Here is a 15,180-nt window from a genome sequence, read left to right on the forward strand (position 1 = left end):
TGGGTATTATAAGGAATAGACAGAAATTTCTTTGCTTACAGTTTTCAGAGCCCAGAGAGTGCTGCAGCTCCTTCCCACTTTCGTGGGGGTTTGGCTGCCTGTGTTGAGCAAGGTCTGACACAGCCCCTGGGGTGACCCTGCTCTGTGAGAATGATCTGTGGGAAGCCTTCTTGAAAGCTCCTGCCTGTTTCAGCCAACAACATTAAAGTGCACTTAAGCTCAAGCCCTGTGCAAGGGTACCTGTGCTCTGGGCATGTCTGTGCCAGGCAGGACATGGATCACTCACTCACTCATCCTGACCCTGACTTGCTGCACGACCACACAAGGCAGATACAGGCTGTAACCTCCTGACTCATGACTATCACAGATGGAAACAAGAAAACAATGACTGTTGTCAGTGCTTCATCGGTGGTATCTAAAAGATGACAAAAATACAAGTCTGCTTGAAAGAAAGTTTATTCCATGTATGACGGGAAAATCATGCATATCATCAAATAAGGCTTTACAAGAGAAAGCGTATAAAGGAAAGACACATTATATAAATTCATCATATATAAACTTCTCTCATCATATTACACATAATACTCTTTATAGTTACACATTTAGGAACTAACTACTACCATTGCAGACATTTCCCTTGCAAGAAAAGATAACCATTTACTAAGTTGGCTGATATGACAAATGTAAAAATATCTCATGTTTAAGCTTGTAATTACCTAGAAGTATTTTTCTGCTGGTTACAGCTAATGTTTCCTCATAGTTTTTTTCTAACTGATGCATTTCACATTCTGTTATGCAGTTGTTTCATGATAAAGAACAAGTTAGAGAGTGTTTTACTTGAAAAACCTGAGAAACTTACCGGACTTATTCAGATATGGTACCTGAGAGTATTAAGTTCTACAAAACAGAGCTGAAGTTTATAAACCTGAATTCTTCATAAACTCCAAATCCTTGTCAATGTTAACAAGAGTTTGGAAGCTGTGCTGGAGAGGAGAATTACATTTGATTGTCTAATCTTAGTTCCTTTTTGGACAACACACAAAACCACTGAACAAAATTTTCACCAGGTCTGGAGCAAAGCAGAGAGAAAACAGTGTAGGTGTATTGCATGCAACTGCCATTATCACATTGTGTCACCTTTAACAGGTTGCTTATATACATTCATCTGCTGTTTTATTCTAGCTGCACAGAACTATTAAACAAGACAGAAAGAAACTACCTTGTTTACTAATACAGTGGCAAACTACCTCTTGACTTCAAGTGAAAATTCTACCCAGCTATGGGAAAAGTCAGACACCTTAGAGAAAAATTAAGTTTACATTCTTTTAAATACAAAGTGTCTGCATCTCATATCTGGAGTCTCCAGTTACTCCAAGATTAATTCTTGGAGGATGTATAAAACTGAACTGAAAAGAACAGAAAGTGGAATCAGCACTGAACTATGCCCTCCAAACTTAGTTATTTTATATGGTATTTGTGATATGAAGGCCTCACAAGGTATAAGGACTCCAAATAATGCTCAATGTACAAGAGAAAATTTCACAAATGCGACATAATGCACTTCTTAGGCAAAAAAAATCTGTTTGCTATTATGACTTACTATTTTGGTCAGTTTTTGAAATGACAAAGGAGTCCCTGTCAAGAACTTGGCTGCATACACTTATCTATGACAAATCCAAGAGTCTCATTTGCCAAATCATTTGAAAAGGACAGGAATTTACTACACAATGTATCTAAGAGTCTAGTGCTATCATAGTCCACAACATTTTACTAAGATAAGTCTCATATTTCAAAATATATGAAAGCTTTTCCTTATACCAAAGGTGATTACTTCAAAGTTTATAAACAGAGTCAAGTCCTCTTTCCTGGAAGAAAAATACATTTTTCTGTAGCTTGCCTTAAAGCATGATCCAAGATGATTATTATGTTATTGAATGTAAATTTATATATTAATGTTTCAATAGTGCAGAAGATACACAGAATAAATCATTGTAAAAGAAATCTGTTCTAACTTTCTGTCATGATATCAGCTTAATTACACAATGCTGGCAAATCATTTATTTATAAATAACATCACTGCACCTTTGACAAGATCCTCAATCAAAAAAATAGGTTTGCTGAAATGCAGAAAATGGTCCTGTATAAACTGGATTATAATTATAGATCAATTCTTTTGCTTCCTCTTCTTCGCTGGAGAAATGGTGCATGCTCTTCCTGGCTGTAAAACATTGCAAAAGTACAGATTATTTTAATGTTATCCTCCTCAACAATATTTATCTTGGCAAACTAAGTTATTCTGTGTAGCACAGCAACAAATGGGATTACTGTAGCTTGTACATGAAGAACTGTGAAGATACATTCTCAGAAAGCTGGTTATAGCAGATTCTTTATAACTGGAGAGGGGGAATTTAAAGCCAACATTGTAAAAATATTTATCCATGAGATATTGGCAGTATCTACCAGAAAAACCTTTAACTCTGAAAGAAATGCATTAGACTATCAGCCTACTGAAAGCTGCATGGACTGTGCTGATGAGGACAATAAAATTGAATTCTCACCTGGTTTATCAAGCTGGCAACTCTACAGAAGTTAAAATTAATGATGGATGGATATAAAAATGGTATTTCAGTAGAATGGTTTAGTTACTAAGTGATCACACATGAGTGTATTTTTACCGGCTGAAAACAGTTTACATTTTTCATCTTGTGGTTTATTTTCAGTTAGGGAAGATATTCTGCCTTACACTAGCTAAAAATGCCAATTACTCATTGCAAAGTTATGATATGAAGTACTCAGTAGATCAGCTAATGCCTCAGTACCTCCCCAAAAGACTGGGGAGGCCATGAAGAGTAATTTAGGATTTGGTAGAAGAGATGGGGGTGGACAACGCTGGCTGAAGAAAGTTTGCTCTACCACAATTGTAGGTGAGTAGATCCAAAAGCTAGTGACACATCTGTGTGGGACTCTGCACAGGCTCCTTGGCTGTGCACACCTACCTGGGTAACAGAACTCACAGGCAGTGTGCCTCAACTGGATTTACAGGCAGAGCTGGCACTTGTGGTGCCCCACTTAACTTGGGTGATGGCCCGAGCAAGCTTCTATTGGGAGTACAGTCTGCAGACAGACACTTGAGCAAGTAGCAAACAAAGCCAGAGAACACACTGCACTCTAGTATTAGACCACAACATTAAAATCAGACTCACACTCTATTTTCTCCTGTTTTCCTGTTTTCCCCCTTGTTTTTATCATAGTCTGCCATCTCATAGAATGGCCTGGGTTGGAAGGGACCTTAAAGATCATCTTGTTCCAATTCCCCTGCCATGGGCAGAGACATATTCCACTAGACCAGGATGCTCAGAAGCCCAATTCTGCCTGGCCCTAAGGTCCATATGAAAATGGTTTTGTTACATTTTCACAAAGAGGAGTAGGACTAATTTATGCCAAAAAGCATCTTGAATTTGTATGAAATGCAAATTTTATTTCTACACTCTTACTGATCAGGTCAGCACAAACTGCATTTTTTATATCACTATCTATTTCTTCATTAAGTTGACTCTTTTGATTTGAGACCAAGTCTAGAGACCAAACTCAACCAGCTTAATTATTATGTTCTTCATAGTCCCCATCAAGGAGGTAAGACAATTTCATAAAATAGTCCAGCAGAATTATTTAGTAGGGATAAATTAAGGAATAAAGTTTGGTTCCTTCAAACACTCCTCTATTTATATCCTGCTTATTTGTAACAAACAGATGGGAAGTGTCATAAACTATCAAAATGCTATGCATTAGTTACTCCCAGATTCTTAAGAGTATAAACACCAAAAAAAAATTAGCAGCTCTGTAAAATTCAAAAACTCCTTGTGCTGTCTATAGAACACAACTGTAGGGCACATATTGCACCCCTCTGATACATCCATACTCTCCAAGACCTATTTATAGTCCTGGTGTATGCATTTTGCAAGCAAAACTGAGAACACACTGAATGACTGCAAGGCAGTTTGGAACTGAAGAAGCCACTGGAATTGAGAATGGAGTACTTTTTTTGTTTATTGTCTTTGTGCAAGAAAGGCCAAAATGTTACAGGGATATTTTGAAATGGTAGGAAGTCATAGAACAATGTTTTAGAGCTAGCCTAGTGAAAAGAGTTTGTGGAATGCTTGGCCTTTTGATGTTACTTTCACTAAGCCATTCTATTTCCAGTATCCTTTGGTGTTTTATAAGCCTATAAAGCTTGCAGAATAATCTTCTCAGAAAGCACTACGAGGTACTGAACTTTGACAGCTGAAAAAGAAATCTGTCATCTTCTAAGTTTTTCAGTAATGCTTCACTCTCACCCCCCACATTTATAGATAATGAACATTTTACCTTCATTGACGAAGAAATCAGCCATATAATATGCTGCTTTTACAGCAGATGGAGAATGTGGAATGCCTGGAGAATCCTTCCACTCAAAAGGGTTTTTCTCTGGATGCCATTGCATGCCATAAATTGGATATTTGTATGCTACAACAAAACACAAAGTTTGTAAAGATGTGTGCCTTAAGAATCATGTAATTAATCTTACTGCAAAGTAGACTCAGAGGATAAACTACAAATATATCTTATTAACAGTTTCACAAAAGCTTAAACAGCAAGTTGAAACACTGTTCAAGTCATAGTAGAACTGAAGGAAAAGAGATACAGTAAAAGAAGGGTCTCACTTCACGCAAGAAAATATTTGTACATCATTTTTTTGATTCCTAATTTCATAATGCATATACACACTCAAAAATAATGTTTGAAGTATATCATTCTCAAAGCTTCCTATCTTCTTGCCAGCATCACACAGCGTTCCCAGCCATACAGGATGCTAGTTCCATGGGAAAGATCCAAGTCCTCATATCTCCTTGAAGGCCCAGTCAATCCAGGGCAGCTCCCAGGCCTGATACATTCCGGGGGAGTCAGTCCTTAGCTCTCTTCCAGGGAATAGCGGCATGGCACAGCAGCTGATGGCTGCTCTGTGATAAACTGCTTGCAGGCACGGTGATGCCTGTCATTAGCCTAATCAGGTTTGCTGATCAGAGAGCTATTCTTCTCTTTTGGAGGCCAGCCAGGATGCCACACAGAAGAATCCCATTGGTGACAGCTGGGTCCTATGACAGGGCTGGTAGTGATGCACTCATGAAAATAAAATACTCCCTGAAGAGCTAACTTGTTTCCTGAGACGGGCAAGCCCAGTGCAAAACAGACAAAACAAGTCATGCAAAAGGCTTTTGGAGGAGGACAATTACCAGCGTTGTTGCTAAGGTAATGAGGGATATTGCTGCTCCCTCAGCAGCCTGGAGTGCTTTTCCCATACAGCAAACAGAGAGCACCAGGGAAACGCCAGCCCAAGCAGGCAGCTGGCAGGCACGGCTCGACAGAGGCACTGTGCAGGGATCCAACTACTGCAGCACAAGAGCTGTGCAGCTCACAGCACAGCGCTCAAACACACCAGTGCTAACCTGTAACACCGTATCTGAAAGGGGGATGGTGGGTGGGAGGAGTAGTAAGGCTCACAGTACTCAAAAGATAAAATATCCCTGCAAACAGAAATGCTCCTCACAGCCAGAGCGCTGACGGGGCTGATGCTAACCCTGCTATTTGAACAACCTGCAATACCAATTCACATCCATGCCACAACAGCCCTAAAGAACTAGGTTGTTACAGTCACAGTTTCCAAAGGAAATTAATTCCCTTACCTTCCATGGTAGATATAAACTCCACTTCATCATCAGTGTTAGTGGTCAGAACTTTATAGAAATTACGAAGCTTTTCATTATTGGTGAAATTCTATGACAGGGAGAGGGGGAAGAGGGAAAAGGTGTTATTTGCTTATTTATTTCTAGTTCTAACAACAAAAAAAGAAGTTTGTATGCAGGAAATAAAAAGATCAAATACCTCCATGGAGAGGCTCCATACATGAAAGTTTGATGTCAATGGCTCGGTAGCAAGGGCGTATAACACATCATCAGGGAAATTCCTGAACATTCTACTGTCTTTTGCAGCTATTACAAAGAAAAAAAAAAGTATTTTCTATTACCAAAACTGGTCTCAGATGGAGTTATACAGACAGAAGACAATTAATAAAATGCTGTATTAAACTTTTTCAGCAGTAAATCTTGATTATTTTAGAATATCCTGCAACAAATCTCAGTGAAATAACTACAACAGATTTCCAATATGCTGTTATCACTGTCTACCGGTCTTGACCCAGAGAGGATCCAAAGTTCTCATTGAGAGAGAGAAAAAAATAAGCACCATTCTTTGACACTCATTTCAGGGGCCTCTCCACTCACAATGAGCAAAAGTGACAGAAGTTTTGAATGCTACATTTGGTTTTAATTACTCACAAAGGATAAAGTATCAACAGAAGCCACACTTTACCAGTGCTGCTAAGTGCCACAGCTCTATCTCAAGGAATCTCTGTGATTTCAATTATTGTTCAATACTAATGCTACTATTCATCATGAGGAAAGAGGTGATTTAAAAAATTTAAAATCACCTGCTCTCCAAGCTTAGTAGGTTTTGAACTTGTGAATTTTGTGAACTTGGTAACAAAAAGCAAACATTACTTTGTAGGTCTGAATTTTCAAATGACTCAAAGAGCCACAACTTTAGTTTTTGCTGACTGCTGTTGGTTTCAAATGGCTTGTGCTCATTCCTCTACTTAAGAAGTGACAGCTGCACTGACTTTACAAAAACAGTCAATGCAACTTAATAACAAAGAATTTAACAGAAGATAACCAGCAGGAACCTCACAAACATTCACCCATAATATTTATCATGAACAAAACACAACACCTCTTACCAAAACTCAGACAAGATATGTAATGAATTTTTCACCTGAGGTAAAGTTCAGAGGAAGTGAAAAACCATTTGTCTTGGTGTGAACAAGTAAAATTTCACCACTTGTGAGATATGTAAGCTCTTCGTGTCCAAGACATGTTCCCCAGATTGGGAAATAATCTCCTTGATCATTAGCCTACAAAACAAAAGCAATGACATAAGGAAACAGTAATGAAAATCTACAGAAAAGAGACTGACAAGAACTTTCTACTCTTTTTACTTTATTTTGTGTAGGTGAGAATATATGAAGGCTAAAGGATATATATGAGTTTTGAAGCAGCAAACTGAGCCTAATACTGCGGATACTGATTTGACTGTTCTGTTCTACAAGTCATTTTGAGAGCAGCCTAAACGGAAACCACAAAATGGCAACATTTCTCTAAAAAAAATCAATCATTAGAAGGGACAGAGAAGAGTCTGTCACCATTCTGAGGGAAAGAGTGCTCATTACAATTCAAATTGTTCTCCAAAGCACACTATGGTCACACAGCAAGGGACCTTTGTAATGTCTGTGCCCACCCAACTATAAAAAAACCATGAATCCTACTACTAGCATAGCTGTGGTCTTATACGACATACCTATAGGATTGTTTAACTAGCAGGTTTATACCTGTGTTCCAAAAAGAAAAAAATGTACATTTAAGCAACATTAAAAAGTGGCAATCATTTTCAAAATAATAAAAATTGGCAGGCCAGTGTGGAAACAATATGAAAAAAAGCATAAAGGAGAAAAAGAAAGCAAAAAAACCAAGAACACAACTAGTTTCTTGTGACCTAATTAAGCATGGTGCATACATGCAGTGGAAATCTGCATTTTTAAATGGTTTACACTTGATAGTAAGCATATGTTGGAGACTGGGATGTTTCAGAACTCCTGTTTTTGTGAAATCTGACTAGTTTTTCTTAACTTGTTTCTAAACATTTTAAAGTTATGCATACCACAACACACTCACCACCCCCAAAGAACTGCTGCTCAAAGCCATTTTTGAGAAAGCTAAAATGACAGGGTCAGAATAATAACGCTCCCCTACTGCATTACTGACAGTATGGTAATAAAAGCTCACGGAAATACTTCTTGTCACAGCAAAGCAAGGAAGATGTACAGAAAAAAGGCTGATAGGGCTGCAGAGTCTTCATGACCACCCTTAATGTATAATGAGACACAGATCTTACATGAAAAACAGACATTGGAGTTGCAAGTGAGGACTAAAACTACTGAAGGCAAAAAATAAACTGAAATTTAAAACTAATTACAACTGAAACAAAGATTTTGTGCCCCCCCCCCCACTTATTTTTTAAAATAGACTAGGGCCTGGAGGCTAAGCATGTATTAAACAACTCCAGACATCACATTTTAAAAACCAATTTAAGAGCTGAAAAATAGTATTTCATTTAGATTTTTGCCAAAGTAGTAAAATTTTATGGACTTGAATGGAGATTAGCATTTCATATCCTCTATTCATATTAAAGCAGAGACAGATCAAAGTAATTTCTCATTGTGAACATTTGCAAATGAAAAATGAAAAAGATGATGAAAAAGACCCGTCATGTTTTAGAAAAAGATAAAATTCAGTCATTCTGTACTTGTAAAGATACTCTTGACTACTGCAGCTTACCTTATGTAAGTAAAACTAGAAATATTTTATAGTAATTAAGATTTGAAAGATGAATATCAAACACAGAATTATCACAAACAGCAAGGAAAAATCATCCTTTGTTATAAAGGGTTACCTAGGATGAACTGAATAATGTTTTGTGTCTCTCAGTCACTAGTAGTACATATATCAGCTAATAAACCTGTCTCTCTGATTGTAAAGTGACACAGGCAATTCAGTTCATCATTGTGAAATGTCAACATAATTTCCTAACTGTACAACAAACCACAAGAAACCCTTGCCCCAGTGCTGCACACCAAGGTACAGGCTGCAGTTCACACAGTGAGCAGTTCCAGAAAGACAAATGAAATCATCTCACATAAAACTGAGACAGTCTTTGCAAGACTCACTACAAATAAAGACAGACAAAAGGGACTGAAGAGTAAAGGGAGCTCAATTACAGAATTGCAGCAGCTGACTGGTCCTGTGAATGCCACTGCTGCACTTTCCCTGCCTGCTGTTGGAAAGTCAGCAGCAGAGGTGGAAGAGCAATTCCTCATTGCCAAGTTTACACAGAGTCATAAAGCCTCAGGTACAATGAACTAACAATACCATTCTCACCTGAAGAACTTAGGAGTTTAAGATCATAACACAGCGTAAAACAGGCGTGGGTGTCACAAATCTGAATCTTAATGCTGAAGTTTTATGCAGAAGCAAGAAATAAGCTACGTATTTTCAGGCCTACAGTTAACCCACTGAAAAATAGTGCAAAACTATGAAAAATATGAACCTGTCATTTTGATCTCTGAACAGTGATAATAACAAGAACCAACAGCTCCTTAGTAATTACCTCCAAGGCCTTGAGGTAAAACATCTTAGCAACCCTTGAATACTCTGAAGTCCTAAGATCCACACCACCTCCTGGAAGAAGTAGCCTGAAAGGCAACATCCAAGAATATGATTAGTAACAGTGATCAACCCAAAACTAGGACAAGGTACACAGAGAAATGTCTGATTGTTTTAAGGGTAGTCTTTAGGTCTAGGTTTCAGAAATCTACAGACAGGCACCTAAGCTCCCATTATGGACAGCAGAGATCTAGTCAGGAGAGTCACCAGAGATTCAAATAGATATTCCAGAGCAGACACTTGAGCAGTGGGTAGGTTGAACAGCCCTGTCAGCTCCACTGGCTGCACTGACTAGCATTCCATTAATTATGTGAGTTTGGACAGCTAGTGCACAGGCAGACAGCTAAATTTAGGTGTTTCGGTATTTAACTTAATCATACTGTTCTTCCACTGAAGAAGGGTTACTGTATCACAAAGTATAGATCAAACCTAATAGAACATATGGAAGAAGAAAGTAAACAGAAAATACATAAAACACACAGATTTCAGCTGGTATACAAAAGGGTAGCAAGCCATGACTCTCATTTCCTATCCTGACTCTCAGCTGGCTCTCACTACCACTTCAAAATTCCAGCCCAAATCTCAATTCATTCTGTCCAGTTTCAGAAAAATAGAATTGTGGCCCTGGCATTGTGACCTTCTTATTTGAGACAGCAAAGATCAAAAAGTTACTATCAAAAAGGAAGAAAAGTACATTTGACCATAACCTTTGGTCACACAGGATCCCACAGAGCTAAGGAAGACAATCTGAGGGACAATTTCATTAAAAAAGTGCACAAGCTTTTTCCACAACAAAATATAATCAGGAATGGCAATTCCCTGTGTGGCTCCCCAAACCCAAAAAAAGACCAGAAAAGAAAAACTTTCAGCACAGTCAGGCAGAGAATTCACATGGACACATGATGACGTGGAAAATAATCAAGTACCATCAGAAACAGTAACATGAAATAAAGGAAGCCTCTCCTGACTGTAACTGGAACAGTGCCTGCAAACCAACAAAACTGGATGTGTGAGCATTCCTTAATCCACTGGTGCAGGACCTCAACTGGATTTACTCAAGTCATATCCATTAATGTTAATTTTTTACTGAAACAGGTGTAGGATTTTCTCTACATGTCTGTGCTCTGAAAATGGCAATCTGAATCAGTGAGATAATAACATGCAGTTAGGAACAAATAACATCTCAAATGATCCCAAGCATTTGCAGAGCAAATATGCATTTATATTTGCTGGGGGTTTTTTTGCAAGTGAATCGTGCACAGGTTCACGTAAAACCCACCAAGTATTTGGTGGAAAACAGTAGTCACAAAAATACAAAAAAACTTTACCTCCCAGTGTCAACACTGAAAATTAATACAGCTGAAGGTATTTTCAAAACAGGCCAGATTATAGGCTTCTTCAGAGATCTAATTAGACAAATAAGGTCATCTTTACCTGGAAATAGGTAGGAAATTCACTCCACCTGTTCAAACCAAAACCTGGGCTATACTAATTAGTAAAACTGATTGTCATTTTTGCTAATGCAAAAAGGAAATAACCCATTAAGGAGCAATGATAATGGCCTGACATTGTCATAAGCAGATTGAAATGCAACTACGTGTATTCCAGTATCACTGCCTGGTTAGAGCTGATGATTTCCACTGAGCATTTCCACTGAGCATTTCAATTCCTACCTCAGGAGTACATTCATAAAATTATGTTTTTAATATAGTACATTTCATGATTTTAAGAAGATAGCATTTAATAGTAAATAATTTCTAACTTCAAAGAACAATGTGAAAGATCAACGTATCTCCTCCTTATTCTTATATTCCACAGAATATAAGCCATTTCCTCCAGAGCTCCTTTTTGTTATTTACACAGATTCAACATGGAAGCCAACAGGTGACAGTGGAGGGCCACAGAAGGAAATATAGACCATCCTCACTCACCTACATAACACAAACTCACTTGACTTCTGACTGCAAGGACAGAAGGATAAAGAAAGAGGATCTGCTTTCCAAACATTTTCTTCTGCATTGATATAGGTGGTGAAGTAGAAACAATGAGAGACCCCATTGGTGGAAATCCCTTTTGACAACCAAAGTGAAGCTGGTAGCCATGAGAAAGGGAAGAAATTATTCATTTTGTCCCCAACAGAACACAGCACACAAAAGCATCACTGTCTTACACTCGCTTATAGCACAAGACTGCAAAGACCCAAGTCTTAGTGTCCAGGGCATGTTGATGTAGGAGGACAATGCACTTCCCAGACAGCCAAAGGTCTAAATCTGCAAGGTCTATTCATGCTGATTAACATTCTAGTTATATGCATAAGCTTAACAAATGTATGCATGGTTTAAGATGCTCTTCTCATAACTACAAGCAGCCCAATCACATGCTCTGGCCTCACACACCACCGTGGCTGTGAAGTGTAGCATCAGATGATTTCACTCTTCTGAAGTGCACTTTCAGGCTAAAAAAACATAAAAGGTTTTGACTTTGTTTAGTCTACAATAAAATTTGTTAGGCAAGATCACATTATGCCACATTTTAAAGGGAAGAACAGAGAGGTGGCCAGTTTCCATAGATTCTGTGAAAACCAGGAAGTTTTTCTAACAAAGACCTAAGACACAGAATCACAACAGGCAAGACATTCAAGTGGCAAGAGAGAGAGCACACATGGAGAAAAGAGTAGAAGAGACTAGAAATTAGAAACTTTTATAATAGAGAAGATATGAAAAGGACTGAGAGAGAGAAGAAAGGGTAGAAACAGGGGTGACATACTAAGCAAGTGCTATTAACCATCAAAATGAAGGTGACAGGTGAACTGAGGAAGACAGAAACATTACCAAAGAGGAAGTTGAGTATCTCACTTGCAAAACTGCTCATACTATAATACCACTTCTCCCTGTCTGCAGACAAGCACGAGGGAATGCCAAGATGAGCCTTGGCACTGCTGCAGATTATCTGACGTGTTCCTCAAGGAAGGAAAGGCAGCACACCAATACTAGATGAAATAATGCATTCTGTGTCATAGAATATGTTTTCATGTCTGCAGTATCCAGCACAACCTCTCAAGAGAGTAGGAAGACAATGTTCTTGAGAACACAGCAGAGCTCAAAAACAGAACCATCATGCCTTTTAACAGAAAACCAGTGCTCAAGACTTACCCATTAATAGAGTGGAAGATTTTATCATATTCTTCATCAGTAAGATTCAATCTGAAACACCAAAAAAATAATTATAGAATACATACTACATACATACATTTGACCGCAAAAATATCATCTCTGTTGAACAGAAATATCTGACAGAAAATATGGAGAAGGCATGCTTTAAACAGAGTAAAATGGACACAAATCAAATGAAACATTTCACTAGAAACAGCTCAATCCTCAAGACTGAAAATAGGGCCCTGTCAGATAGAGCTCCTGATGAGGTACTCTGAGACCCTTCCACCTGGAAAATGTACTATTTACACCAATGGCATGGTTATTATTTCCTGCAGACCGGCAACTCCGGTTTCCAACTGATTCCCAAGAAGGGCAGAGCTGCAAACAGTGGGTCACGCCCAGGCACCCCCAGCCTCCCTGCCAGCGTGGCAGCACGAAAAGCAGAAAAGGCCTTGGCTCTGTGTAAGCCCTGCTCAGCGATAACAAAAACACCTCTATATTATCAACCCTGTGTTCAGCACAAATCCAAAACACACCCCCACACCAGCTACTGTGAAGAAAATTAACTCTAGCCCAGCCAAAACCAGCACAGATGGCCACACTTCTGCAGAGGTGTGATAAGCTGGGTGTAAGTGAAAGTGTTCAGCTTTGCTGCAAGTAACTTAATTGCCAGAATTAGAAGCATCTATTCAGCAGTGAAGCTTCTGGTCAGCAAACATTCTGAAAGCTCCAGCAGCTACATGAGGAATGCTGGCTTCTAATTCAGGCACTTGAGTGGTGCTTTTATTGGACTGTGCAGATACATGCTATTTTGTTTTTCTGCAGTTGTGTTAGTATTATTTTTAAGTATGGAAATTTATAATTTTACCATCTGGTTTCAGTGCATTTAATATTTTATAGCTCAGCATTGATATGAAGTACTGTCTGCTGTTACTTACTCTGCTAACTTTCCACCAAACAACCAAAATACAAGATAGTGACTCATAGTTTGAACAGAACTGGACCTTGTTTTCTGAAAGGAGTACTGATAGCCTTCCTTCATTCCCTGAATTCCAGGGCTACAAAAGGTGAAAAAAAAGGTATCTACACCTGTGTATCTAGGTATTTGTGTCTGTTTGTGGGGCACTACACTGTACACTGAATATAGCTAACTTCAAAAACCATGCATGCAAACTACAGAAGGCAATTTTACTGATTAAAAAAAAAATAGAACTTTTCAAAGAGAGACTAGCAACATAAGTAGAAGTATTAAAAAGTATATTTTCCACTCTGCTTTTATTCTGATTTCTGGAACTCTGAGAATTGTGGCATCTTCAAATCATCTTTGAGGAGCAAAAAACACTCAGAAAAGCAGCAGAAGTACTTTCTGTGCCTCTAAAATCATACCTTACATCATGCAATTATTATCCACTCCGAAGGATTAAAAAGATGTACCTTATAGGCACAGCTCGAGCACCGGCAGATTCCACAAATTTCACATACGAAGCCGCAATATAAGATCTTCCAAATTGCTGGTATTCATTAAAGTGACATTCCTGTGACAATATCCCTGAAGAGCCCAAGGAAGAAAATTAGCACCATACACATGGCAAATGCTACACAACGAAAGAAAAGTCACAAAATCACTGAATCTATTAGCTTGGAAAAGACCTTTGAGATCATCAAATCCAACCTACAAATGAACTCCACCGTGCCAACCAGACCATGAAACAAGCGCCATGTCCAGTTCTTCCTTAGACGCCTCCAAGGACGGTGACCCCACCACCTCCCTGGGCAGTCCATTACAGTATCTAATCACCCCTTCTGTGAGGAAATTCTTCCTAATGTCTAACCTAAACCTCCCCTAGGTAGCTTAAGAGTGTCTCTTGTCCTATTGCTAGTTGCCGAGAAGAGCCCGACCCCCACCTGGCTCCAGCCGCCTTTCAGGCAATGGTAAAGACCGATAAGGTCACACCGGAGCCTTCTCTTCTCCTGCCCACACCACGCCAGGTTCCTCAGCCGCTCCTCCTAAGACCCATGCTCCTATTAATTAATTAAGCTCCCATTTCCTACATACCAGCTAGCAGCGATGCATTCACTGCCCAGAGGAGCTGCAGGCACCGAGACAACGGGGCATCAATTCCGGCGCCCCGTCACAAGGTACCACACAAACACAATTACCTGAATAAGACTCGGCTTCCCTGCTATGACTGCTCGGCACTGTAACATCTCTCAAGCAAGCCTGACTTCTAGAGAAACAGCTTTACGCTGCTTACACCAGCTCTAGCCCAGCCTCGGCTCCGTGGGACGCTCCCCTCTGGCCCAGGCAGGTGCGCGGCCCCCCGGCCCCTTACCGATGATGGGTCTGTCATTGCGCCCGGCCGGGCGGTCGCGCCACGCCACGGAGGCGGCGGAGACGCAGCACAGCAGCGCCAGGAGCAGCGTGGCGGCCGCGGCGCCCCCGAGCCCGGCCGGGCGCCCCATGGCCACGGCTGCGGGCACGGCCAACGGCTCCCGGCACGGCACGGCTCGGCTCGGAGCACGGCACGGCACGGCTCGCCTCCGGGCACGGCTGCCGGCCGGGCTGGGCCGGGCCGGGCTGGGTGCCCGCCCTGCGCACGCAGCCGCCGGCCCGCCCTGCGCGGCTCGCTGGGAAATGCAGTCCCGACAGCGGGCCC

At 40.0% G+C, this 15,180-nt stretch overlaps 1 protein-coding gene across 1 annotated transcript; it reads right to left on the reverse strand.

Annotated features, from left to right (window-relative positions):
- Positions 1-438: 438 nt before the first annotated feature.
- Positions 439-14,986, reverse strand: GGH (gamma-glutamyl hydrolase). The gene is made up of 9 exons (XM_063169405.1): positions 14,857-14,986; positions 13,958-14,072; positions 12,521-12,571; positions 9,313-9,397; positions 6,865-7,003; positions 5,920-6,026; positions 5,721-5,811; positions 4,366-4,503; positions 439-2,218 (listed from the first exon to the last, which is right to left on the reverse strand). Exons 1-9 carry the CDS (start codon positions 14,984-14,986, stop codon positions 2,097-2,099), a joined length of 978 nt encoding a protein of 325 aa, XP_063025475.1. The 3' UTR covers positions 439-2,096.
- Positions 14,987-15,180: the final 194 nt, after the last annotated feature.

The sequence above is a fragment of the Melospiza melodia genome, chromosome 1 (genome assembly GCF_035770615.1).
Source record: "Melospiza melodia melodia isolate bMelMel2 chromosome 1, bMelMel2.pri, whole genome shotgun sequence".
Classification (NCBI taxonomy): Eukaryota; Metazoa; Chordata; class Aves; order Passeriformes; family Passerellidae; genus Melospiza; species Melospiza melodia.

Excerpts from the sequence above, each read along its gene's own strand:
- GGH (XM_063169405.1), bottom strand. The coding sequence starts at position 14,986 with ATGGGGCGCCCGGCCGGGCTCGGGGGCGCCGCGGCCGCCACGCTGCTC. Across the intron at positions 14,073-14,856 it reads CAATGACAGACCCATCATCG|GGATATTGTCACAGGAATGT; the intron begins GTAAGGGGCCGG and ends TGGGCTCTTCAG. Across the intron at positions 2,219-4,365 it reads TGATTTCTTCGTCAATGAAG|CCAGGAAGAGCATGCACCAT; the intron begins GTAAAATGTTCA and ends AATGTTTTACAG.